The 25,221-nt window shown below is 43.4% G+C and overlaps 1 protein-coding gene across 1 annotated transcript in view; it reads right to left on the bottom strand.

The window, feature by feature from the left end:
- The window catches only part of MARCHF6 (membrane associated ring-CH-type finger 6), a 66,344-nt gene extending 51,947 nt beyond the window's left edge, over nt 1–14,397 (bottom strand). The window contains exon 1 of the mRNA XM_054985093.1: nt 14,282–14,397. Coding sequence (XP_054841068.1) covers nt 14,282–14,300 — 19 coding nt within the window. The 5' untranslated portion in view covers nt 14,301–14,397. The remainder of the gene's footprint in view (nt 1–14,281) is intronic.
- Between the last annotated feature and the right edge of the window lie 10,824 nt (nt 14,398–25,221).

Genomic DNA, 25,221 nt, shown 5'->3' with positions numbered 1-25,221 from the left:
AATCCTGTTGCAAATTCCGAACAGCACCCTAAATTAAGCTATTTTAACCATTTGCTCAACCAAGATGTTCCTCCAGCAAGCTGATATATTCCACACAGCAGGCTGAAAAACAACCTTAAAAAAAAGAATGTGGTTTGTAGCACTCAAAATTGTCATAGGAACTTACAACCACATATTTAATCATTACCGCTTTTAGTGTGTTAAGCAAAAAGCAGACACATTAGTATTATTTTTCTCCAGTAATCCCCCCCACCCCCACACAACACGCCATGCTATATTCTCCAAACCCATTACTTTCAACCCCAGAAATACAACTGAATTGAAGTTACTAGTTTGCGAATAAAATTCTGGAGAGTTTGAGTATTCAGACAGCTTATCTCCCTGCTGCAGTGCACTGTTTGGAGACAGAATATCACTATAAGCCATTCAGGCAGCAATCCAACAGATGCTATTTTGGGACTAAGTCTCACTGAACGAGGTGGGATTTATTTCCAGGTAAATATGCATAAGGACAGAACTGCATAGCACCTTGACAAGAAGATAATTATTCCCAATTTATAGAAAAAGGGTCTACAAGAAGCTTACAAGGGTCTACAAGAAGTTCTTTAATCTCAGCAACAATATTTAAGGTAATCAAGGTGGATAATCTGTGATTTAAATCTCCAAGAAAATTAGACTAACAAATAAAAATTCTCCATTACTTAGATGCAGCCCTACTAAATGTGTGTATCGGTTGGTTGTTATAACCATAAAACATTGACCAGAAAATGAATAAAATCTTTATAAAACTTTGAAGGATACACTGTTAAAAGTTGCTTACAATACTTTTTTTCTATTTTAGAAACAATATGCAGTACCACTGCTTATTTTTAGATACCTTAACACTCATGACCCAAGATAGGGTCTCTCTTGAAACCTTTTGCCATGACAGATTTTTGTAAGCTAGTGCTGGTTGGTATCACCACAAGATTCTTCTTCTTGCCAATGTTACTTTCTGCTTTAGCCTACACCAGGGGTTCCCAAAATGGTACCCAGGGGCATCGTGGTACCTGCCAACACCTTTCCTGGTGCCCACCAAGTGTTTTTAGAAAGTGGGCAGGGCCAGATGGGGGAGTTTTTTGCCCAGCAGAGCTTCTAACTGGCCACTGGAGATCTAACTGGCTGTGCAGATTTTTAAAAAGTTGCTTCATTAGCAGCTGCCACCACAGCATAAGGATCTTCACTGCATGACTGAAGGTAAGCTGTGTGTATGCAGAATAAAATTTCTGCTTGAAATGTTGAAGAGTTACTACTAGAGTTATACATGACCTCAGTCCCTGCCATTCTGTGGTTGGCTCCCCCTCCTTCAGAAGCCATTTTCTAGTTGTGCTCCAGAATTCCAAAGGGGTGACTTGCCAATCCGTGGCCCATAGCATCAAGCCATAAGACAACTCCATGAACTACTGTCCCACATGACAACTGATGGAAATGTGTTTTTCCCACACAGCTGTCTCCATATGTTCATAAAGGATCATAAATTCAGTTTTAAGAGACTATGGTTGCACTAAGTTTAGATTTCATAGGTTATTTTAAACGAAAAAAATTATAATTTAAATTTTATTTTTTCTAAAAGAAACGATTGATTTTTTTTAAAAAAATAAAAGTTTTGATTCTGTTTAACCATTAATTGGTATCTTCACAGGTTATATTTATGGGCCGGGGAGGAGGTCATGGTAGGAGCCCAGCAGCAAAATGCAAGACTCAAAACGGTCTGGATATTTTAAGCATATATTGCTGTCGAATAACTATGCTTTTAGGACTGATTAATTATGTTTTTAAGATTGGTTTATTAAGCAAATGTTTAAACGTGGTAACTTGCTGAAATATGTAGTTTTTAAATATTTATTTCATTTGGCGTGTGCCTCGTTGATGTGCAGTCATATGTAATGCTGAATTGGTTGCAGGAATGTGATAACCCCTGGCTAATAAACTTTGTTGTTGCTGTTTTGTTGTTGTAACTGAAATTTTATTTTTTCTAAAAGATATGATTGAATTATTTTAAAAAATAAAAAATGTGATTCTTTTTAACCATTAATTGGTATCTACACAGGTGATATTCATGGGCTGTGGAGGAGGTCATGGTAGGAGCCCAGCAGCAAAATGCAAATCTCAAAATGGTGATTCAGAAATGCAAGTTATCAACATGGTTTGTGAAGGCCTCCTCCAAAACGCAATAATTTCTCATCCATAGCTGTTAACCGATGTTGGGGGAAAACTCAAGAGCTGGTAAAGCCAACCAAAGAGGAAGGTCACATACAAAGAACATTTGTGGTATGCTGAGGTACTGGTTTGTTCCTTTAGAACTTTATTCCAGCACCCGTACAAGCACACACCTCAGCTAAGGAATGGTGTCTACATTACTGAGAAGTTGAAGATGAACAAAAACGTGAGATAACTCTCTCTTGTATGGCGATTTCTTCTGCAAAAGTTCTGTCAGCTCCAGAGTTCATCTGGGACTGAAAGATCAGAGCACAGATTAGACATCAGAGTCCTGCTTCATTCACTGCAATAGAAGAGAAAAGAGAGAAGAAAGCCATTTGCGCTTTTCTTTTTAAACAGTAAGGCCATAATCCAGCTAAGTTAAGCGCATTTAAGCCCTACTGATTTCAATAAGAAAGCACATGCTTAACTCTCTCTCACTTTAGTAAGATTAAACCTAGAGGTTTTTCTGAAACAATTGTTTTTTTTCCAAAATATACCTAATTAAGATATATACTAACATCAAACTATAAAGAAATCACCACCACACAAAAAAACCTCATGAAAACAGTAACCATTGAACTTAAAAAATGGAATATACATCTAATCAAAAGCTATCAGATAGTCCTATTTTCCTTTTCTAAGAAATCTTAAGCAGTGGGCAAGTTGAAAACCAAAATAGACAAGAGGATATAACCGGCTCAGTAACACAAACTAAGCATCCTACTATATAAAAGGCAAGCCATATTAGCGACGACTCACATTTTATCCTCGCGCAGGTGTACTCTGGCCTCGAGGCAGCTGCAAAGCGCCCATTTGCCACCAGGAGGGGACGTGACAAATCGACAGCCTAAGCACTCCTTCCTGCGCCTCCCACTCGGGCTTCCAGGCCACTACGAAGCGCCCACTTGCCGCTGGGAGAAGTGCTCAAGCCATCGATTCACCGGGAAGAAGACCAGAATACAAATTAATCTTCATGCAGGTGCATTGCCGGGAGGGGTGTTACGATCTTTACTTTCCTTGGGGTAGATGTTTCTTTTAATCTTTCCCTTACACCCTCTGGGTAGTTTGCTGCCACCAGGAATATATTATTCCAAGATATTTTATTTAAAATTTCCCTTTTGGTAACGTTCCTAAGCATCAGGCTCCTTCGTGGTTCTATGTGGCCCTGAGGATAGGAATGGGATATAGCAATGACAGCTACACTGGGATATAACAAAACAAAAATAAACTTTTATTTAGTCAAGAAGCGTATCGGTTTCATAAACGTAGTTCTCGGTTCTTAAAGTTACTTCATTTACTCTCATTCACACAGATCTCTTCTAAGGCTTCACACACAGTTAGCCTCTTTCACTAGACTCAATAGATCTCTCACAAATACTTCAATATACTCAGGCAGCACACAGCCGGCCTCTCTTTCTCTGACTCTCATTCACAGAAATATTAAACCTGCTCAGGCATCCCACAGCCGGCCTCTCTTTCCCTGACTGAGTGTCCTTTCACAAACATGCTCAGTTCAGGTTCCACACAGGTTGTATTTCTCATATAAATATTTCAATATACTCAGGCAGCACACAGCTAGCCTGCTTTTTCCCTGACTCCCCTTTTCTCTCTCTCTCCCAGTCTCAACTGCATTCACTCTGCCCACAATCTCAGTCAACCAATTATATCACTCACTCATCCCTCTCTTTCACCCCCACTCTTCACCTAGCTCAAACCAAGCATTTAAAGAAACATGCACCCATTTCTTGAAATCATTACAAGGGGGTTCGCCGAATCAAAAGCCTAAGCACTCCTTCCTGCACCTCACCTGAAGATCACTGAGGAGAAGGTGGAAGACCTGGCGGTGCTGGACACCTCTCTGTACTTGCCTGGGAGGGGTCCCCGCTCAATCATCTGGAGCTTATTCTCCCCTCCCTAAAGAAGCTTGGCTGCAATCCTGAAGGCAGTTTCCTCAGAGTAAGCTCTACTGATTGTTATGTTTCAAGAAAAAAAAATGACCAACAACAGTTTTCTAGAGCCTGTTGTATTTTTTCACACAACGGGCTTCGTTGCTAGTGTGTACATAATTGATAGGGATGAAACCTTCAGAACTCTATATATGGCAAGAACTCTATATATGAAAAGAGAACCAGACAACCAATGCTTTTTTAAAAAAGCAGAATTTCAGGTCAGCCACACTTCTTGAGTAGGTTTCTACACAGTGACCGCCTCTCAAACCTAACTTACTACTGTTGCTTAGGAGGCTCATAATAATAAGGGAGATGGCCTTCCAATCTGCAGCTACACCAGATTTACCTCCTGAACAGCTTTTAAGCAGATCTATGTGTGAGAAGCCAGAATCTTCTCAGAAGACAGGAGCTTTAGGATTAAGGTTGAATCTAGCATGTTTTTGTTCAAGAAATCAGCAAATAAACCACTGCACCATTTAAAAGTCTAATAATGTGAAAGAAAGCTCCAGTTTCCATACCTCTTCCGGAAAAAACTGGATGTCATCTGGATGAATACAGAACCTTCCTGGAATAATGCAATACCAGCTTAATACTTTAAACTTATCTAATAGGCAAAGAGTACTGTGGCTAGTATAATCTAAGTTTTATGTACTAAACAGGTGTTGCATTATTCCAGGAAGATTCTATATTCATCCAGATGGCAGCCAGTTTTTCAGGAAGAGATATGGCCAACTGGAGCTTTCTTCCACATGACATTTAATATTCCATACTATTTGTTATTTAATAAACAGCTAGTTATCCAATCTGTGAACAAAGTCCAAGCAGACTGCCAAGTTTTCCTCACGTCAGCCTTCCAAGCACAAACATAAGAAACCTTGTTATCCATTGCCAACAGCATAGAAACTACTATGATCTGGCCATTATGGTGGCAAAAAGCCACCTGAAGAAAGTTTCAGGGTGTTCGCCGTGTTGGTCGGAAGCAGAAGGTCAAGACTCAGCTCCAGTAGCCCCTAGGAGACCAACTAAATTTCCAGCGTATGCGCTTTCGGAGTCAAAGCCCCTTTTGTCAGGGAGCTTTGACTCTTGAAAGCTCATACTCTATAGACATCTAGTTGGTCTTCAAGGTGCTACTGGACCCAAATCTTGCTCTATCTGAAGCAAAAATCCACCATTTCATAGAGCTGCAAAAGCACAGCACAAACTGGTGCCTAGATGTCTAGAATCAGTGACAAAGGCTCCATAACATAATGAAACACCTCAAGTAACAGATCAAAAAACGTAACAGGCAGAGACGGTTTCAAGATTTACACCCACAGTGTTCCATAACATTCAAACTGGAACCTCCTCAAACTGGGAGATAGACCGTGAAGCCTTCCTTTACAATTTGATTGGTTAGGGGGTATGGGGGATCTTGAGGGTTGGTGATCTCCTTCCTAAAAGGTGCTAGACCAGTAAACACTATGCTTATCTGCCTTGTTTGTATGCATTTCCATTTGTTGCTGTGGGAGTCCTGACTACCTTCAGATGTAGACACCCTTCTACTGACTAAGAACAGAGGATCCCATCCACCCAGAAGACTCCATTCCCTACACTGGTTGTTGATTTCTTTGTGAACTTTTCCCAATAAACTTTGATCTTAGTGTCAAACTAAATGCGACAGCAGACATGAAAACCACACATGTCTGTTTCCCACAAGTTTTGACGGGAAATGTTGGCTGTAGTCTGACTGCTGCCTGCCCCACGCTTGCTTCTCCTGCCTTGAGTCTGCTCCCTTCCGCCTTCCTTCAAGCCAAGGGGCGAAAGCTCTGGGGCCTCAATTCGATAGCACCACAGAACTCCCCAGCCGTGGAACAGCATGTGGACTGGCTCCCCAGCTCCCTTCCAGGTACTCTGCCTTCCAGCAGCCTGGGCGCTGGATGAGCGAGCGAGATGGGTGGGAAAGGGGAGGGAGTCGCAATTGTTCCCGCCGGCCTTCTTCTCCAGCGGCAGGGAGAGGGGCCAGAGGATTGAAATTCACGCAAGGGAAGCCCAGCCTAAGAGCATGGACTCCGCTCCTGTCAAGAGGGGCTGCATTGGCAGGACTCGGCCTCTTTCTGTTCCTCAAGGCTCCCCCCTCTATTTAGTCTATGCCACTCATTGTTTCCCAAGCCCTGCGCCAGCTTCTGTCAAGGGGCACCTCCTTGGAAGGAGCAGGGGGGGGAGTTGCAGCCCGCACAACAAAGAGGGGTGCCGGACGGGAGAAGCCGGGCAACCCTCTTGGGCGAGATGGAGCACGGGATCCAAGAGGGGATGGAAGGGGGGGGGTTACACTGGCTGGTTCCTGCTCGGCAATGACAGCCAAATGCTGATCCCCTCTGCTGGAGAAGAAGCCCGGCTCCCTCCCCTTCCCACCCACCCATCTTGTTAGCTCATCCAGCACCCAGGCTACTGGAAGGCAGAGCACATAGGAGGGAGCCAGTCCACATGCTTCTCTGCAGCTGTGGAGCTCTGTGGTGCTGGCAAGACGAGACCCCAGAGCTCTCACCCCTCGGCTTGAAGGAAGGCAGAAGGCAGCAGCCACAGGGCAGGAGAAGCAAGTGTGGGGCTGGCGGCAGTCAGACTAGAGCCTACATTTCCCATCAAAAACTTGTGGGAAACTGACACGTACCGTTTTCGTGTCTGGCATCTCATTTAGTTTGACTGTTAGTTTAACAATACCGAACTCTGCTTTTACTGGTCAGCTGTCACTCTCTTCTCATCCTTCTCTTTTAAGGAAAAAGATGGGGAACAGCAGATGAAAAGTTTTTGGATAAACAGTGTGACAGCTTCTAACCAAGATGGGAAAAGAGGTGAATGAACAAGTACAGAATGGAACAGGTTTAGTATGTCCACTGATGTTCTGAAGAGGGGTGCAACTATTTCACTAAAAACTGTAGTTGGGCTGCTGCGTAGCAAAGATCCAAGAGAGAAACAGCGAGATTGCCCTCAAGCAAAGGTCTGGTAAGGACAATATGCTTGAAACTTGGCTTGGATCCAGCCCAAATGAAGTCAGAAAGCAGTTTATGATAGTCAGCAAAGATTCTGACAATCAGAATAGAAGGAAGGGGGAAGATACATTTATACATGTAGCAGCAATTCTCACCAACAAAATATTATCAGCAATGTGATTACCATTTCTAAGTGTTTTTGTGAATCTTAGTATAAAGCAGCTGGCAATTCAGCTTCTAAAGGCCTGCTAGTGAATGTGACAAAAATTCCTAGATACCTCTACAGCTTGCTAGCCGAAAAAGGGAATAGCCTGATTCCAGACTGCTTCAGTGCATACATCATGTTTTTTTCAGAGAGGCTACGATTTCAGGGTGAGTGGACACAAGCTTGCAAATAAATGTTGTATCATCCTCAATGAGGTTCCCTCTATGGCTTGCAGCCCATCTATAGTTTTGGTGGGTGCAGGGAGGAGCGATTTCCTATGATTCCCCCCTCCTTTTGCAGTCCAAAACACTCTCCAAAATGCTGCTCCTGGAAGGCGGAAACCCTGAGAAGAACAGGGAAGGCGGAATTAGAAGCCTCTTGCAAAAAGAGGAACTGGTAAAAGTTGCCCACTCCCAGCTGCCTGTGGAAATTCTAGGTGGATAGAAGCCACAGTGACCATCAAGCTCAGTTGTTCTGGTTTATCCACCATTTCACAGAAAGAGGCTCTAACATCAACAAATGTTAGGATAGTTGCATCCCTGTCTGGTGCCCCTCTGTAAATGAAAAAGATCTGGAAAAGTTATTTACTGAAACCAAATGCAAAGGGATCCTAGTGCCTGACTTTAATGCTGAAAAAGCTAGCCTCATATGCCTCGAGGAGTAAATATTTAAGATACAGCCATACAATGTGGTCAGAGGACTTCTCAGCAACAAGGGTTAGGTAAGTCAAAGAGTGTTTCCCCATATAACACAAGACTCAGTGTTTGGCATACATGGTCAAACAAATCTCTTTGGCAGGTAAGTCCCATTTGCTCAGAAAAGACGGGAGATACAAGCAATAGTGGGATTTGACTAGTCAGTAATGACAGCTGTGAAAATTTACATATCAGGTTGAGGAGAAGAATGGGTCAGTGGGAGGCAGGAAACACTGGGACTTTGGAACAAAAATCTGTTTTCACATTTTATCACCAACACTTTCTTAAAGATTGGATTGAAGTAGTACATGCATTCACATTTTTATTTATTTATATGCCACTTTTCTCCTCAGTTGGGAACTCAAAGCAGCTTAAGGCACCATTCTCCCCATCCTCCATTCTTTCACAACAACCCTGTGAAGTAGGCCACGTTGAAGGTTTGTGATAGGTCCAAGGTCACCCAGCAAGCTTCCAAGGTAGAAGTGAGGATTCAAGCACAGGCCTCCCAGGATCTTAGTCCAACACTATCCACTATGCCATGTTGACTCCTGAATGGTTTGAACAACAGAGGTTTGAATCAATTTTGCAGCGAACCCAAAATCAGACTCTTTGAGGGTTTAATTTTCCTACTCAGCTCCTTTTACAGATTTCTCTAATGTTTTTTCACATTCCATGCTCAGTAGCTACCTGTGGTTCTACTGAGCACAGCTCCCCAATGTGACACCGACCTCACTTTTCAGGAAAGTGAGCCAGGCCCCTGCCTGGTGTGGCTTGTGGTTCCCATCTTGAAACAATCACTGCTGGAGGAACGGGAAAAGTGCAAACCTCCCTGAAGTGCAGGCATCATGCACAGATGGGAGCAAAGGTGGCCTTTTGATTGATGGTAATAGCAAAAGCGGCTCTCCGTGAGTCTCAGAGTGAGTACCATTGGCTTAGGGTTCACAGGTCCAGAGAAGGTATCCAAGTCCTGATATTATGCAGCAATCGGAGATTACTTTCAGCTTAGTAATAAAAATGATTGGGGAACTCCTAACTTGGGGAAGGATCATATCTACATAACAGTTAAGACTTCTGGATATACACACAGAACATGTAGGTTGCAATCCTAAGGGCACTTTATTCACAGTAAGCCCCACTGAATACATGGGACTTGCTTTTGCATAGACAAAGTTAGGATTGCTCCCACAGTTCCTTACACTTGGATACGTGGCATCCCCTAAGTCCATTGGACCTGTGCTCTATACGCTGTGAAAATATTTTTCTACAATCCCTCGCTCTTATGTGGGTGGCCACTGAGGATCAATCTGTAGAATTATCTAAAACTGCATCGAATTGCTTGCCAAGAATGACATCATTTTCCCTGAAGGCTTCCAGTATGGGAATATTTGTTGAAAAAACTTGCCTGATCTATATTGAGAGCCTATATAATAGCTATATTTTAAAAGGTTCTACAAACAAAGGCTGCCATCCATTCAAATACCCTGAAGGTTTCCTCGAGAAGCAGCAGCAAGTATAACCACTACCCCACTCTTTCCCCAGAATACTGATTGGATCTCCAAATCATGAACTGTATCGGTTTTTTTTTTAATAAACTCTAAGTATAGCACCAGGTTTATGGGTTTCCTGGTTCATACAACTGATAGGGAGCTCCTTGCTAAGGGACTTGGTTGCTCCCCCTGTTCTAATTCTAAAGGATTAGAACAGTCTTTTAACATTAAAAGGTAAGATCTTAAACTAAGACATAAATTAGCAGGAAATAACATGCTAACTCTAGAGCTCAGGCATAAGAAAACTATGTAAAAGAGTTACAAACCAGTAACATGGTCTGAGAAGACACTCGATTAAGCAACCCATTATGACAGAAGCGTGAAGCACAGTGACTGAGAGTACCCTCAGAACAATGTTTAACTAGAATAAAAAGCTAACAGTCCAAAAAGATACAGTAACAGAGAACTGCCCAGCTCCTTTTTACCCACCACATGCTGCAACACATCAGTAAGTGGATTTGAGATAAGCTTCAATGGACATAATAAAGGGGTATTGACTGATATGGTGAGATAAGAAAATCAACACAACTTTCCTCACACACTGACAATAAGGACTTATTGTACCTACAGCTGGCTATTTTATAGGCTGAAATAACTGAAATTACAGCAAAGTTTAACTTGAAACATTGTTCAAGCCAAAGAGTTAAAAAACAAGATTTAAGATGCACAACAGGACTGATTTCTATGCTCCTGGGGAAAACTGGGGTTCAGTTACATGCTCTGGGTTCAATCTGTCGTTCAGCTTGAAAATGAATGTATTGATTTTTAAAGAATTGCACCTTCTATTTTGTATTTGTGATCTGCCAACTTAAGGAGTGGGGGAAACCTGCAATGTAAAGATGAAGCAGGAATAAGGCAGGTGTCATCTTCAGTATGGTAGTTATTTCCCTGGACTGCCCTTAACATGAGGAATTTCAGCTAGGAGATCCCTTGAACAGTACTGACTATCATATTTAAACTAAATGCTCATCCAGAAAATTCTAAGACAATTTTGATTTTTTTGTGCACAAAATCAGTTATATGGGCTCTATTTTTAATGTTAGTACAGTGTTGCAGTCTTAGTCCATGTCCCCATGTAAAAGAACTGGGTCTGGTGGTGAATATATCATATATTGAAATCTAAACAATGGTCACGAAGTGTGGGTAAAAAAATTCACACAATAGGGCCACGTTCAGATGGAGGGGTCCTATAAACCCAGGAGAATCCCTGGGTTTACAGAGAAGTATGAACACATATTTACACATTTTAAAAAATTAATCAAAACTAGAGAAGTGTGGTCTGTACTCATGCAGACATCACATCTCAAACAAAAAAGCCAACTGAGATCATGGTTGACATTACAATGGCAATCCTTCCCTCCCCTCGAAAAAACCACTGAGGGTGTCAAGAGGCCATCGATCTTTGGAGTCATCCCTCCCCAATCAGCTGGGTGTCAGAGGGGAGGGTGGAGTGAAGCACAAAGTGCATCCTGAGAGCCTTCTGCCCCAAGCCTTTTGCTGCTGCCAGTCTGTCAATGACAAAAATGGAAGAGGAAGCCTATTCCACCACCCATCACCAGTGGGTACCAGCAGCTGCAGGAGGCTTGCAAGAAAAAGTGCAAATGAAGCACTTCAACCCCCTCCAACTGCCCAGCTGACCGGGTGTCTGGCCAGCAGGAGGACTGGAGAGAAACAGGTGACCGGAAGTTAGGGGAGAGAGTCGCAACAGAGAAAAAGGGAGAAAGTGGGGGCCATGTGGGATTTCTCCCCACCATGAATCTCATGGATCCCCTGCTTATATAATAGTAAGCCAACGTTGGAGAAAAGCCTCAGCATCTTGTTGTCCCACAGACCTGGAAAACTGTAGATTTGTTCTACAGCTCCAACTTTCAAGGTTACCCATCTTCCTGTCCCACAACTCAAACTCCCTCACAGGCAAGCCCATGATTGATTGATTGATTTGATTTATACCCCATCCTCCCCACAAATGGGCTCAGGGCTGCTAACAACCTTCACAAAACACAGCGAATCAATCAAAATCGTAAAATCAATAATAATCTTTAAAAGTAATTAAAATAGTCCAGGTGCACGCTATTTAAATAAACATTTGGGAGTCTGTATATGGGCATAGCAGATGGCCGAGGGCAGCCCCAGAAAAAGTGGTGGTCTTTGATGGAAGATATTACTCTGCAGCTTTGCTCCAAAATTAATGGCCATGTTTGAAGTTTCCTTTACTTTACTACAAAGCCAGTGTTGTTTAGTGGTTAGAGCATCAGGAAAAAATCTGGGAGTTCCATGCTCAAAACCCCACTCTACCAAGGAACCTTGCTGGAGAACTTGGGTCAGTCATATGCTAAAAGACATAAATAATCTTACCAAAATAACCATAGTAAGTTATGATTAGCTTAAAACTAATCAGAAAGAAATGACACTTGGGCTTCATTTATTTGTAAGAAATAACTGAACTATGGAAGTAAAAAGACAACTGTCCTACCCCAGAGGCTAAAGATGATTAAGCTTGTAAGACCTATTCACTTTAAAGACTAATATGTTTATCATGATGTGAGCTATTCGACGAAGTAGACTCTTATAAAGATGTCATTTTTTTTTAACACACAAAGACTTTTCATTGTTCTCCATCGACCAGGGCCAGAGCTTTTTCAGTTCTGGTCCCAACCTGGTGAAACTCTCTGTTGGAGGACACCCAGGCCCACCGAGACCTCATATCTTTTCTGCGGGCTTGTAAGACAGAGATGTTCCACCAGGCATACGTTTGAGGCCAGTTTTTTATTGTTTTGCTTTCTTACCGGTCTCCTGCCAGGGGGGGGGTCATGAAATCATCTGTCCCCCTACAAGCAGAGTCACTGAAATATTACAAGCTGTGCTCCCCCTTTCTTGTTTACATTGCAGAAACTGAGGGGCCTCCATCTGAGATGTCGTTTTATATGTATTTTGTTGGTTGGATTTTAAATGTATTTATGTGTTTTAATATTTATTGAGCATTTTATTGTACCCTGCCTTGAGACCGTTTGTGGGAAGGATGGACCAGAAATCAAATCAATCAATCAGTTTTTGCAATAAAGGATCTAATACATCTTTTGGGGGAATTTATCCCAACAGCTTTTGGAGAGCGAACACAGACTTACACAAACTAAATGCAGGGTGCCCTCTTTACCAGCTGCCTCACTTATTCCAAAAGTTCCTTCTAACCAGGACAGCAGGCTCTCTCAAACCCCCCAAGTAATATTGCCATGTACTGAAATGACAAAACATCTCCCTCCACATTTGCCTCAAGGTTTAGTCCAGCCACCTCAAAGAAACACAGACACACACAGACACAGACACACACACGTCCTCTCTGACACACTGCTACAGTGGCACATTTCAAAACAACTCACACAATCGCCACCAATACTGGTTTTAAGATCTGCTACAGCAAACTTCTGGGCAGCCACATCGAATGCCCAGAGGCATCAACATTCGCACACAAAACCACCACCAGAACTGGATTTGTTTTTTAAGCCGTGCAGCAGCAAGCCTCTTGGCAAGCAGAGCATATGTCTGTAGGCATCAACACAGACACACACAGAAAACCAACACCAATGTTAGTTTTGCCATCCCAAGCTCTTAGGCAGCCACAACAAACATCAGCAGGCACCAAGACACACACTGACTGTGCCGTCCTAAGCAAAACTGACTTCACTGTGCTTAGAAGAGCATAACTCTGTTTCAGATGGAGCTGAAAATCGCTCCAATGTTGGGCTCGTTTCTAAGTTTTGCAGCAAGCACAACAAATGTCCACAGGGACCTCTCACAAGCACACAAACGCAACGTCACCTTCAATGTCGGTGTTATTTAAAAGTTGTGCTGCCACATACCCTTGAGCAGTATGGTAGTTATTTCCCTGAACTGCCCTTACAGCAAAGGATTTCAGCTAGGAGATCCCCTGAACACCATATTTAAACTAAATGCTAGGACAATCTTGAATTTTTTGTGTGTGCGCACAAATCAGGTTATATGGTCTCTATTTTTAATGTTAGCTCAGCGTTGCAGAGTCTTAGTCCATATGCCCATGTAAAAGAACAGGGCATCACGCGCGACCATCACTCCTATTGGTTTGGGGAGGTTGTTATTGTTAGGTTTGGCTGCAGCGTTGCATCGGCAAGCAGCAACACGCCCGTGAACATCAACACACACACACACAGTGCGATCCTGAGCCGAGTCACTCCAGCCGAAGCCCTCTGATTTCAATGGTCTTAGACTGAAGTTGCTCTGCTTGAGACTACACGGAAACTCACCTCCAATCTTGGTTCTTTCTAACTTTTGCCCTAACAGGCTCTCGCGCGACAGCAACAGAGATCCCAAAATACCAAAACACACACTTTCTGTTCTTTACACACACAATTTCCTCTCGCACACCCCTTTCAAAACATTTGACCCCACAACCTCGAGCAGCCACGGCACGCTCCTCCATATACACAAAAAGGGACCCCCACCTTCCCCTAACACGCGAGTCATGCATTCGCACGTTCTCTACCCACCCAGTGCCCCCTCCCCGCGCCTTGCATTCGAGGCCCGGGAGCCCCGCGCAGGCTGCCCCCGCGACGCCCAGAGAGGGAAAGAGGGGAGCGCGTTCCTCGCCCAGACGCCGCCCGCCCGCCTGCCTGCCCGCCGCGAAGAGAAGAGCCGCGGCCGTTACCTTCCTCGGCGGTCTCCATCTTGTCCGGATGACGCAGGCCGGCCGCGCGGGCGGGCGGGAGAGGCCAGACGCGAGAGCCAGGCGGGCCGGCGGCGTAGCGCGCACGATAGAGAGGAAGCGGCCCGTGGGTTGGGCCCAGCCGGTGCCCGTAGCCAGGGCTGCGGCGACCTGCCCGCGGGCTCCCCCTGGAGACCGCCAGGTGTCACTGCTGCCACCGGCCGCTCCGGCCGCCGAGCTTCGCTCAGGGAGGAGTCTGAGTCGGCTCGGGAAACGCGCAAGCGCGGCGCGTCACAAGGGAGGCGGTGATGCGCCGGCCCAGTGACCCACATCTGCGGGCTGCGCGTCGCCCTCGTTTGGCAATCAGGCGGGAAACAGAAACGGGCGTTGCGCTGAGGAGGCGCCCCCCCCCGGAACAAATCTGACACGATACATACGGGTCTTCCCTCCAAGAATCCTGTGCTAACGCGAAAGTTTTAATACATGTCCAAAAAGACTGAGCGCCAAAGTGTTTTCATACATTTTATAATGATTAAGCGCCACAGTGTTTCTCGTACCCAAGGACCGGGAAAAGGCAGACGACTGACGAGGGGAGCTCTGGCTTTAGAAAGCTTACACCCTGAAAATCTTGTTGGTCTCTGAGGCGCCACTGGACGCAGTCCCTGTTTTTTGATGCAGACGAACATGGCTACACACCTAAAACTAACTCCATTGTATGTAATTATTCTACATAAAATAAATAAGGGAAAGTTCTTACATAAATCTGAAAATGTTTTTTTATAAATCTTACAAAGAAGTTAAACAGAATATTTACAGATATACAGAGTGGTATCTGAAGAACTCAGCTGCATGACTCACAAAAGCTCATACCCTACCACCCAAACCACAAAATCCAAGGGGAAGCTGCTGAATTGGAATTCATATGCAAATTTGACTCTGTCAAGATGGGACTGAATAGGGACTATGAATGGTTATCTCATTATCACAGGTAACTGATTTCCTTTACAGAGGCGGGGTCGGGGAGTCCAGTGGCGCCTGGCGTGGGCTTTCGAGGACCACAGTTCTCTTTGTCAGATGCATCTGGCAGAGAGGACTGTGGTTATCGAAGGCTTGTGCTGCAGTGGAATTGGATAGTCTAGGGGTGCTGCTGAACTCTTTTTGATTTTGCTACTACAGACTAACATGGCAAACTCCTTTGAATCTTTACACAAGCAAACTGATCCCCACACCAAAAGGAGCTGTCTGCATCTCCAAATCAAAGGAGTTGTTTTCATCCCCCCTCTCCTCCTCCCCCCCTCTCCTCCTCTATATTTGGCCAGTTTCCTTCTGCCCTCCATGCATCTGACGAAGAGAACGTGATTCTCGAAAGCTTATGCTACAATAAAATTGGTTAGTCTTAAAGGTGCTACTGGACTCTTTTTGATTTTGCTACTACAGACTAACACGGCTAACTCCTCTGGATCTACCACAAATTTTGTTAGTCTTATAGGTGCTACTGGACTCTAGTTCTTTTCTATTGCTACAGACAGACTAACATGGCTGCCCATCTTGATTTACACACACAGTGCAATTGTAAACAGGGTTACACCAGTCTAAGCCCACTGAAACACTGCATAGGATTACACTGGTAATATAGTGGTATTTGGGCCGTCCTAAAATGTTAGTCAAACACCAACTCTGTAAATAATATATTGTATGATAGAGCAACAGATAGATTTGAATCCAGCAATCATTTTAAAGACCAATGAAATTTTCCAGAGTATAAGCTTTCAAGAGTCAGAGCTCCCTTCATTAGATACAAGTAAGAATGGAGAAGCCTGAGCCCTTAACTCACATTTATTTATTATTTTATGTCATTTATAGTCCACCTTTCTCACTGAGACTCAAGGCGGATTACATAGTGTGAGATCAGTACAATCAGTAGCAAGGACAAGGGTAGGCATTTCCATAAAGTGTCAAGGACATTTCCATAAACAATGGCATAGGGTAGATGAATACAAGTTTACAGAGACATAGCATTAGCAAGGATCAAATACAGGTCGGATTGCTGAAATAGAACATAATCCATTCTAGGATTAACATTTGACAACATGAAGCACAAGCAGTATATACGAGTACATATTCAAAGCAAGAGATAATATGTAAAGCAACATAATGGTGGTAGAAGATTCTGTCTGGTCTCAATTCTTGGGAACACGATACCCTGCTACAGTGGAGCCCATTGTTCCCAACTCATTGGCGAAACATCTGAGACCCCCTCCCTACAATACTGCCCTCCTATGTGAGTAAAAATGCCTTTCTGAATAATTCAGTTTTGCATTGTTTGTGGAAAGCCAAGAGTGTGGGAGCTCTCCTGACCTCCTCAGGCAGGCTGTTCCATAGGGTAGGGGCCACCACAGAGAAGGCCTGTGTATGGGCTGCAGTTGATTTTGCCCATGTGCAGGCTGGCACCTGCAAGAGACCCTGTTCGGATGAGCGAAGCTGCCGTGGAGGGACATAGGGAGGCGGTCCCATAGGTATGTCGGGCCAAGGCCATGAAGAGCTTTGTATGTAATAACCAGTACCTTGAATTGAGCACGGTAGCTGATAGGTAGCCAATGGAGTGACTGCAGGATGGGAGTGATGTTCATGCTCCTGCTTGCACCTGCTAACAGTTGACCTGCAGCATTTTGCACCAATTGGAGCCTCCTAGTTAACTTAGATGGAAGACCAATATATAGTGTATTACAGTAGTCGAGTTTTGATGTTACCATTGCGTGGATCCAGGTGGCCAGGTCAACTGTGTCAAGATAAGAAGCCATCTTCTAGGCTAGAGTGAAATTTCAGAAAGCATTTTTTGCAGCTGCCTTAACTTGTTTTTCTAGTAGTAGCGCTAGATCCAGTATAACCCTCGGCTCTTAACTGAGTCAGTGAGGGTCAAACAAACTCCATCGAAAGTGGGGAGTACAATGTCTTTCAGAATATCTGACTTCCCAACAAGCATCACTTCGGTCTTGTCTGGGTATAATTTCAATTTGTTATTTTTCAGTCATTTCACCATGGCTGTTAAGCAGTGATCTAATATTTTTACTGCATCCTGCGGGGAGGGAAGGAAGAAGAAGAGCTAGTGGGACCTTTCACATTTTTTAAATGAACAGCAGCTCTTCCCATACTAAATTATGCAAAATTTCTCTTTCAAGGAAAACCACATAACCCTTTCAAGGAGGACTTGGAACAATTCAGATGTTTGCAGAGGCATGTTTGGACACAGTAGAACTGCCAGACAAAAATAACTGCAGAGGGATCCACAGAATTGCAGCAAACTCCGTGAGTGGATTGAAAAAACCTCACATGCACATGAGCACACACACACACATCTTGGTTGTCCTCCTTTGTCTTTTTCCAGCTCTACAATATCCATTTACTAATATGATAAGCAGAACTGTACACAGCATTCCAAATGAGGCCAACACCACAGATCTACACCACAGCATTACAATAGCGGCCATTTTCTTTTCAATTCATTTCCTAATAATCCCCAGCATAAAGTTGGCTCTTTTCACCGCCGCCACACACTAAGAACCAAGCTGTTAGTCTCTGGAGTTAAACCCACGTCTGCTGATTCCATTTTTAATTGATCTGTAGTTTTTTTAACACAGAGCCACGAGGTCCCTTCCAGAACAGGCGTACAGTGGGGCAGCCCTAGTTAAGTGCGCTTCCTAATCAGCCAGCTCGTTCGAGGAAGATGCAGGAGGAAGATGGCAACCTGACCTGGCTGCCCCTCTCCATGCCATTCTGATCATAAGGCGGTCGAGCCCTGCTTGCCTGCCTCCCCTTGACAAGCATAGTGTTGAATTTACATGCAGAGAGGGGAAGGCTTGGACTCAGCTTCGGTGGCACTTCTTTGTAAAGGGGCCAGGGAGAAGGCAGGCAAGACAGGCATGCTGGGCTTCTGTGGGCATCTAGCCCCCTCCCATCCCGGCTCCTTCTAGTTTGGAAAGTTTCCTGAATCCATCACTATCAATGTGAGATACGAGCATTGCTGCCTGCTCCGTGCCTTATTCTAGTAGGTTGAAGGAGGCAGGCATTGCGACCAGCTCCAATTCTTATCCCAGCTGGGTGAAGGGAAGAAGGGAATTGCCTCCTGCTCTGTGCCTGATTCAACCCAGCTGAAGGTGCTGGGCGGGCATTGCCACCTGCTCCACTCCTGATCCCAGCTGGGAGAAAGGGGATGAGCACTGCCACCTGCTCCACTCCTAATACCAGCTGGGTTAAGGCAGAGAGTGGGCATAGCCACCTGCTCCGCTCCTAATACCAGTTGGGTTAAGGCGGGGGTGGGTGGGCATTGCCACCTGCTCCATTCCTACTGCCAGATATGATAAGGTGGGGGTGGGCATTGCCCCCTGCTTCGCTCCTAATACCAGCTGGGTTAAGCAGGGGCGGGCATTACCACCTGCTCTGTTGGAATCAGGTGCCAAGCAGGCAGCAATCTCTGACCCCCTTCAACCTGCTGGAATCAGAAGCAGAGAAGGTGGCAATGGTCGCACCCCCTTTACCCAGTTGGGACCAGGAGCAAAGTACAAGTAGGCAAAGCATTATGACACATTACACCAGCAGTCCCCCACACAGAAAAATAACACAACTCTCACTTAACATCAGAGAATTACAAAAACACAATTCCTGTCAAAAACACTTTATTTCTTTAACTGCTTTAGGTTACACAGTAGGAGAGCACAACAGGGCATGATAGCAGTCCAATCGGTCTGAAACTTGGGGGGGTTGTTAGAGGGGAGTTAGAGGAAGGCCCCCACCAATTTTGGCTTGATTCGGTGGGAAAATGCCTCCCCCAGGCTTCAGAGAAGCCTGGGGGAGGCTTTTTCCCATTGAAAAGCAAGCAAAATGCTGCCCCGAATCGCCCCGAATCGATTCAAGGTGATTCGGGATTTTTTCGGGTTTCATTAACCCGAACTGCACACCCCTAAACAGGACACATGAGAGAGGGTCCTTCTCTATGGTGGCCCCCAGGCTCTGGAATACCCTTCCCAGGAGATGCAGGTGGCCTCCTCATTGACTTTTTGGGGGAGATAAGTTTAATCAATTTTCTTGTAGAGGGCCATGGAAAGGGGGCTAACTGTCCCCCTCAAGTTGACTTTTTTTGTTTGGAGGGCTTTTGATGCATTAATGCTGTTTTATTTTTGGAGGAGGGAATATTCCATACTGTTTCTACTTTTTAGAGGTTTTCTGTTGGGGTGAGTGATTTCTTTATAACAGCTATTTATATGTATTTGTTTTATGGTTTTCAGCTTAGGTCAGTGTTATTATTTGATTTCTTGTCACATTTGCAATTTAGGTCTGATTTGTGCATTTTAAAAAATTGGGAGGCGCCATTAAATTTCTGTGTTACATCTCTGATAGACACGCATCACAAATGCATTGTACAGTCATGTATGATAAGGGGACTGAGGAGAAGCGTTTTTTCCCCAGGTTCTCATGTCTCTTCATTATGAAATTACTGATAGAAGTTGACTATGTGTTCCTATTCTAATTCCAAGACTGTTACAAAAGGGTTTACAACCAACAGCCTCTGAATATATGCTTGCAGCCATTTAAAATTATTTTTTCTTTACAAAGAACCTTATGTTAAGTCAATACAGAAAATAAATCTTAGTTTAGTTCAAGATGCAGTTGCAGCCCCCCGCCAGATCCTAGCAGATTTTCAAATTTGTCACTGGTCAACTCTTGGCCAAGCCATACTTGAAAATAAGTCTAATCAAATTTTGGGTTAATGCCTCGACTGGTTTAAAAATGGCAAAACTGTTTCACTGAAGAGAACACATGAAGCCGCTTTTCCTCCTCCTTCTTCAGCAGCTTCTTATAATTTAGACACAGAAGTAATCGCAATACTTTATTCCCGGAAGGCAGAAGAATGGAGCAGTAATGGAGGTTACTGAAAAGTGGTAGAGATGGAGTCTAGTCTTATAGCATTCATCTGATAACACTGATAATTGACAAGAAATTGGTACAGTGTATCTACCATTGCAAAAAATTGTTTCATCTTCTCCTGTTTCTTACAGATTGAATCCGCTCAGGTGAATATGAAGAAAGAATAATATAAAGCAACAAGCAGCTCCTTTTAGATGCCAATATTTAGTTGCTAGTTGTATACCAGTGGTATTCACTCAGTGGCTCATGAAGCATTACATCACAGTTGCCATCAATCAAAAGAGCCACAGAAATGTCTATCCCTGGCATGAGACTTGTGCCTCAAGGAAGCTTACAGCTTACCTGTTCATCTGGTGGCAGCCACTTCAAGGTGGGAACCACTACCAATCACAAGCCCCACCAGGCATGGGGCCTTGCCCACTTGCCTGAAATACAGAGGAGGTGTCAATTTGGAGGCCTCAGAGGTGCCACAAATGATATGTCGAAGCACCACATACGGCTCCCGAGAATCCCGGGGTATACAATCTGCATCATGTATTTGAAAATACTCAGAATTCAAGTATGCTCTTGCATTTTAAGAGGGGGGATAGATTCAAGGAAAGTTCAGAAAATTTTGTGTATGTGTTATGTGCTGTCAAGTCGCCTCCAACTTATGGCGACCCTAAGAATGAAAAACTTCCAAAATGCCCTATTGTTAGTAGCCTTGCTCAGATCTAGCAAGGTGGAGTACATAGCTTCTTTTATTGAGTCAAGCCATCTCATTTTGGGTATTCCTCTTTTCCTGTAGCCTTCTACTTTTCCTAGCATTATTGACTTTTCCAGAAAATCTTGTCTTCTCATGATGTGATCAGAGTATGACAGCCTCAGTTTTGTCTTTTAGCTTCTAGGGAGAATTTAGGCTTCATTTGATCTAGTACCCACTTATTGGTCTTTTTGGCTGTCCATGGTATCTGCAAAACTCTCCTCCAGCACCGCATTTCAAATGAATCAATTTTCTTCCTGTCAGCTTTCTTCACTGTCCAACTTTCACACCCATACATAGTAACAGAGAATACCATAGTTTGGATTATCTTGAGCTTGGTCCACAGAGAGACGTCTTTATCTTTAAGGATCTTATCTAGCTCCCTCACAGCTACTCTTCCAAGTCTCAATCTTCTTCTGATTTCTTGGTTGCAGTCTCCCTTTTGGGTGATGATTGACCCAAGGAATAGAAAATTTTGAACAATTTCAATTTCCTCATTGTCAAATTTAAAATTGTGTAATTCCTCAGTAGTCACTACTTTTGTCTTCTTGATGTTCAGCTGTAATCCTGCTTTGGCACTTTCTCCTTTAACCTTCATCAGTAGTCGTCTCAAGTCTTCAGTATTTTCTGCCAGTAACATGGTATCACCTGCCTGTTTCAAATTGTTAATATTCCTTCCACCAATTTTAATTTTAATACCTGTTTGACCATCTTTTAGTGTTAATTATTGCACCTTCAGAATCTTCAAGCATCAAGAATTGGCAATTCAAATATAGACACAGATCAAGAGAAACATGGCCTCTTAACACATAATATGCCCACATGTGGTCCGTATTCCACTGCCCAGATATTTCATTGGGTTATTGCTGTGAGCTTTTTGGTCAACCTCTTGATCTCAGTCTTATAGCAATCCACTGTCTCCCAGACCTCTTCTGCAGCCTCAGCCATAAGAAGAAAAGATTACTGACAGTCACAGAATTAGTAAAGGTGAGACAGTTTTTGACTGGGAAAGCATTAGAAGATAATATTGAAGGAATTGCTGAATAATTAAAGGGAAGTAGAAGGAACCTTACCTGATGTGTCACTTAAATAGGCAGTGAAATAAAATATGGGGCTGGGATTCCCTACCGCAGCTAAGAGTAGTTAGTTCTTCTGACCCAAGAATATTTCTTACAGGAAACCACATCACATTCATATTTTGGGGTAGGGGGCAGAAAATGATGACATAGGCAGGACAAGAACTCGTTGCTCAATGTACTGTCAAAAGCCAAGTTTGGCTAACAGTAATGCAATACAGTGAATGGCGATGCTCAGATTGTAAGTTCTTATCTACTAAATGCTTCCAAAAGACTGCTCAGCATAAAAGCTCTAAACATGCACACACACCTGTATAAAGGGCATTCACGAGAAAAGGTTAGATTAGAAGTTCCAAAGTAGATAAGAATAGTTCCTGAGGGAAAACATGGCATTTAGAAAGCAGCTAATTTTTCAAAAAAACATTTGTACCAAAAAAGTTGTTGATTTCTTTTGCTGTTACTCAGTTCTGGTTTCCAAGAACAGGACAAAATATGACCAGATGTACCCATGATTCCTGAAGGCAGCATTTCCCCAGATGATAGGTACAGTATTGCCACATGGTTTCTTTAGATGGAGTTCTACTAGTAACATTATGTGCAGGAGATTTATTTATGTGCAATGGTCTGCCAGCAATGGGGATGAGAAAGAGGAGGCCATGGCATGGATCTGAATTTTCTCATAGCAGCTGTAGCACTCTGGAGACCCTGAGTGTGAAGTGGAGCAAATACTGGACTTGGGGTCAAATTACATGTTGTGTGGGAGAACCATAACCTGCAGTGCATCCCTAAAGAGAGCAATGTATTTCTAAGCTGATGAAATCAGTGGGCTCAGAATGGTGTTTAGGATTGCACTGCAGCTACTGTTTCTGCTTGGATCAATGGATCTGCTTCCCAGTTGTTGGAAGAGGAGGATTCAGCACTGTCCCTTTCCTCACATTTCAGAGGAGGACAAACCAAAGAGTTAGAAAGATAGAGAGGTCAGGGCACTCTGTTTATTGTTTACTGCTCTGACTATCCTTTGATATGTAGATTGCTATTATCAGGATTTTCTCCTCCTGACTTCCTCCCTCTCACTTCTTCTCTTCCTGACATTGTTGCAGGCAACACCTCTCTCCTTCTCCTCCCTCCATCTTGGCAGCACAGATGCAGGACTTGTCCTAGCATTCATGTCCATCCTTAGACTAGATAGGTAGTTAGGATCTGTCTCTCTTCCTTTCCTAGCAGAGTATGGAGTTCCTAAAATAAAGAACTCTTATTTCTTTTCTAAATATAAAGCAAGTGTATGCTTTATTATTTTCTCTCCTGCACACACACTGGCCAGTAGAACCAGCTCACAACCACCTATAATCACACTTCCTGTGCCGAACGATAGACTCTGTTAATGGCTCAAACGTGGAATCCTTTAATTAGGTTTCTGGGGTCTACATAACAATTTATTTATCACCAGTTAAGAATTTATCAATATAGTCCTAAGCAGGTTTGCACCATTCTAACGCCATCGAAGTCTTACGGCCAAGCCAGATGCTACTTTTAAAAATGAATTAGACCTGGATCCCCCAGATTCAGCCTTGCTTTCCCTGCAGCCAGAGAGCAAGTGCAGAGAACTAATTTTTAAGCACCACAGGGCACCCATGGTTTTATCCCCACCCCACCCCCGGTACCTTTTTCTCAATCCAAAACATTGTCAGAAGCATTATTTACCCAATTTTTGGAGCTGCACATGCAGCATTCAGTGCATATGCAGTCCAAACAGGAGCAAAGGACACCCCCAGTCCTTTTTAGGTTGGGAAACCGAACAGGAGGAAGTGAAAGCATCTTCTCCCCTGGCCTACACTCCTGATCTAAATGAAGCCCCCGGGGTGCTTGCAAATTTTGTTCCCTGCAGCAACCCAGTTGAACTAGCAGGCACTAATCTTTTTTGAGTTTTGAGCAGTATATAGTTGGAATGTGCCTTTGAAGGAAATAGAGTGGGCCTCTCCTGAACAGCGAGCCCTAAAGCCCAGCCTTAAAGGGTGCATTGTACTTTTAACTGCAAAATGACCAATTAATTGTTTGTACAGGACAGAACTGGATACAAAATCGGCAAGAGACAGAAAGAAAGAGAGAAATAAAAACAAGTCAAGCCCTTAGGATAACTTTGGCATCCGATGTACCCTATGAAGAAAAAAAACATTCTTATTTAAAAAAAGTTGTGCAGCCATATGAAAACTAACAACACTATTAAAATAATTATTATGCCTTGCATCACTGGGTCTCCTAATGACTGTAAGGGATGAACATGGCGCGATTATTTGTAAAAGACACCTTTGCTGACTTTGTAATCCTGAGCAATTACATTGATGATAACAGAGATAATGTGGCATGGATTAAAGCAAAACGGGTGGGTGGAAGCAGCCTCCTGTTTCTCCGGGTTATTTGATTTACTGTAGGTCCATGGATAACCTTGCACGTCCTGTAAGAAGAGCATCGTTTAAAGAAACCTTAAAAAGAAAGTCAGTACCAATCATATATTACATTTTATTAAAACACCATCAAAAGCAGAGAAGACAAACCAAAAGATACCTTATGTTAGATCTTAGCCTCTGCCCTGAGATTTACTTGGAAGAAGACATGATTTTTTAAAACTAGGCCACAAGATTTAAACTTGTATTCACATTATTACTTTCATTTTACAATACTTTTCAGCTGTATGGTTGCCAAAGCAGCATGTAAGACAACTAAAATGATCAGCATAACAATCTACAAAATTACCAATAAAGCAATAAAAAACCCTATGAAAATAAAATAAGATCTCAGAATAAGTGTTAAATATACCTAGGAGCCCCCTGTGCAATTTTTTCAGCACACTGGCATGATGTGCACTTCGAGTCCTAGTTCATCTCCATTGTTAGCATCTCTAAGAAGCCCTTTAGTGCTGTAAAAAATCTTGCCTCATTCCCTTCACATGCTGGTGGTTCTAGCATCCAACTATCCCTCCAATGTACCTTAACATAAACATTTGCTTTTCCTTTTTTAAAGAGCTGTATTTGGTGCCATGCCAAGCCAGATTTGGCTCTAGAACCACATGTTGCAGATCCCTACCTTACAGGAAGTGTGAAGATTAATATGAAAATCTAGACTTCTGTGTGTATATAGCCAGGGAAGCAGACAAAGGGCTATCTTTTTTTGCATAAACAACCGAAGAAGGACAATGCTGCCAAGTG

This window comes from Eublepharis macularius, chromosome 7, assembly GCF_028583425.1.
Source record: "Eublepharis macularius isolate TG4126 chromosome 7, MPM_Emac_v1.0, whole genome shotgun sequence".
NCBI lineage: Eukaryota > Metazoa > Chordata > Lepidosauria > Squamata > Eublepharidae > Eublepharis > Eublepharis macularius.
Note: the sequence above shows the minus strand (reverse complement) of the source record. Positions and strands in the feature narration are given on the sequence as shown.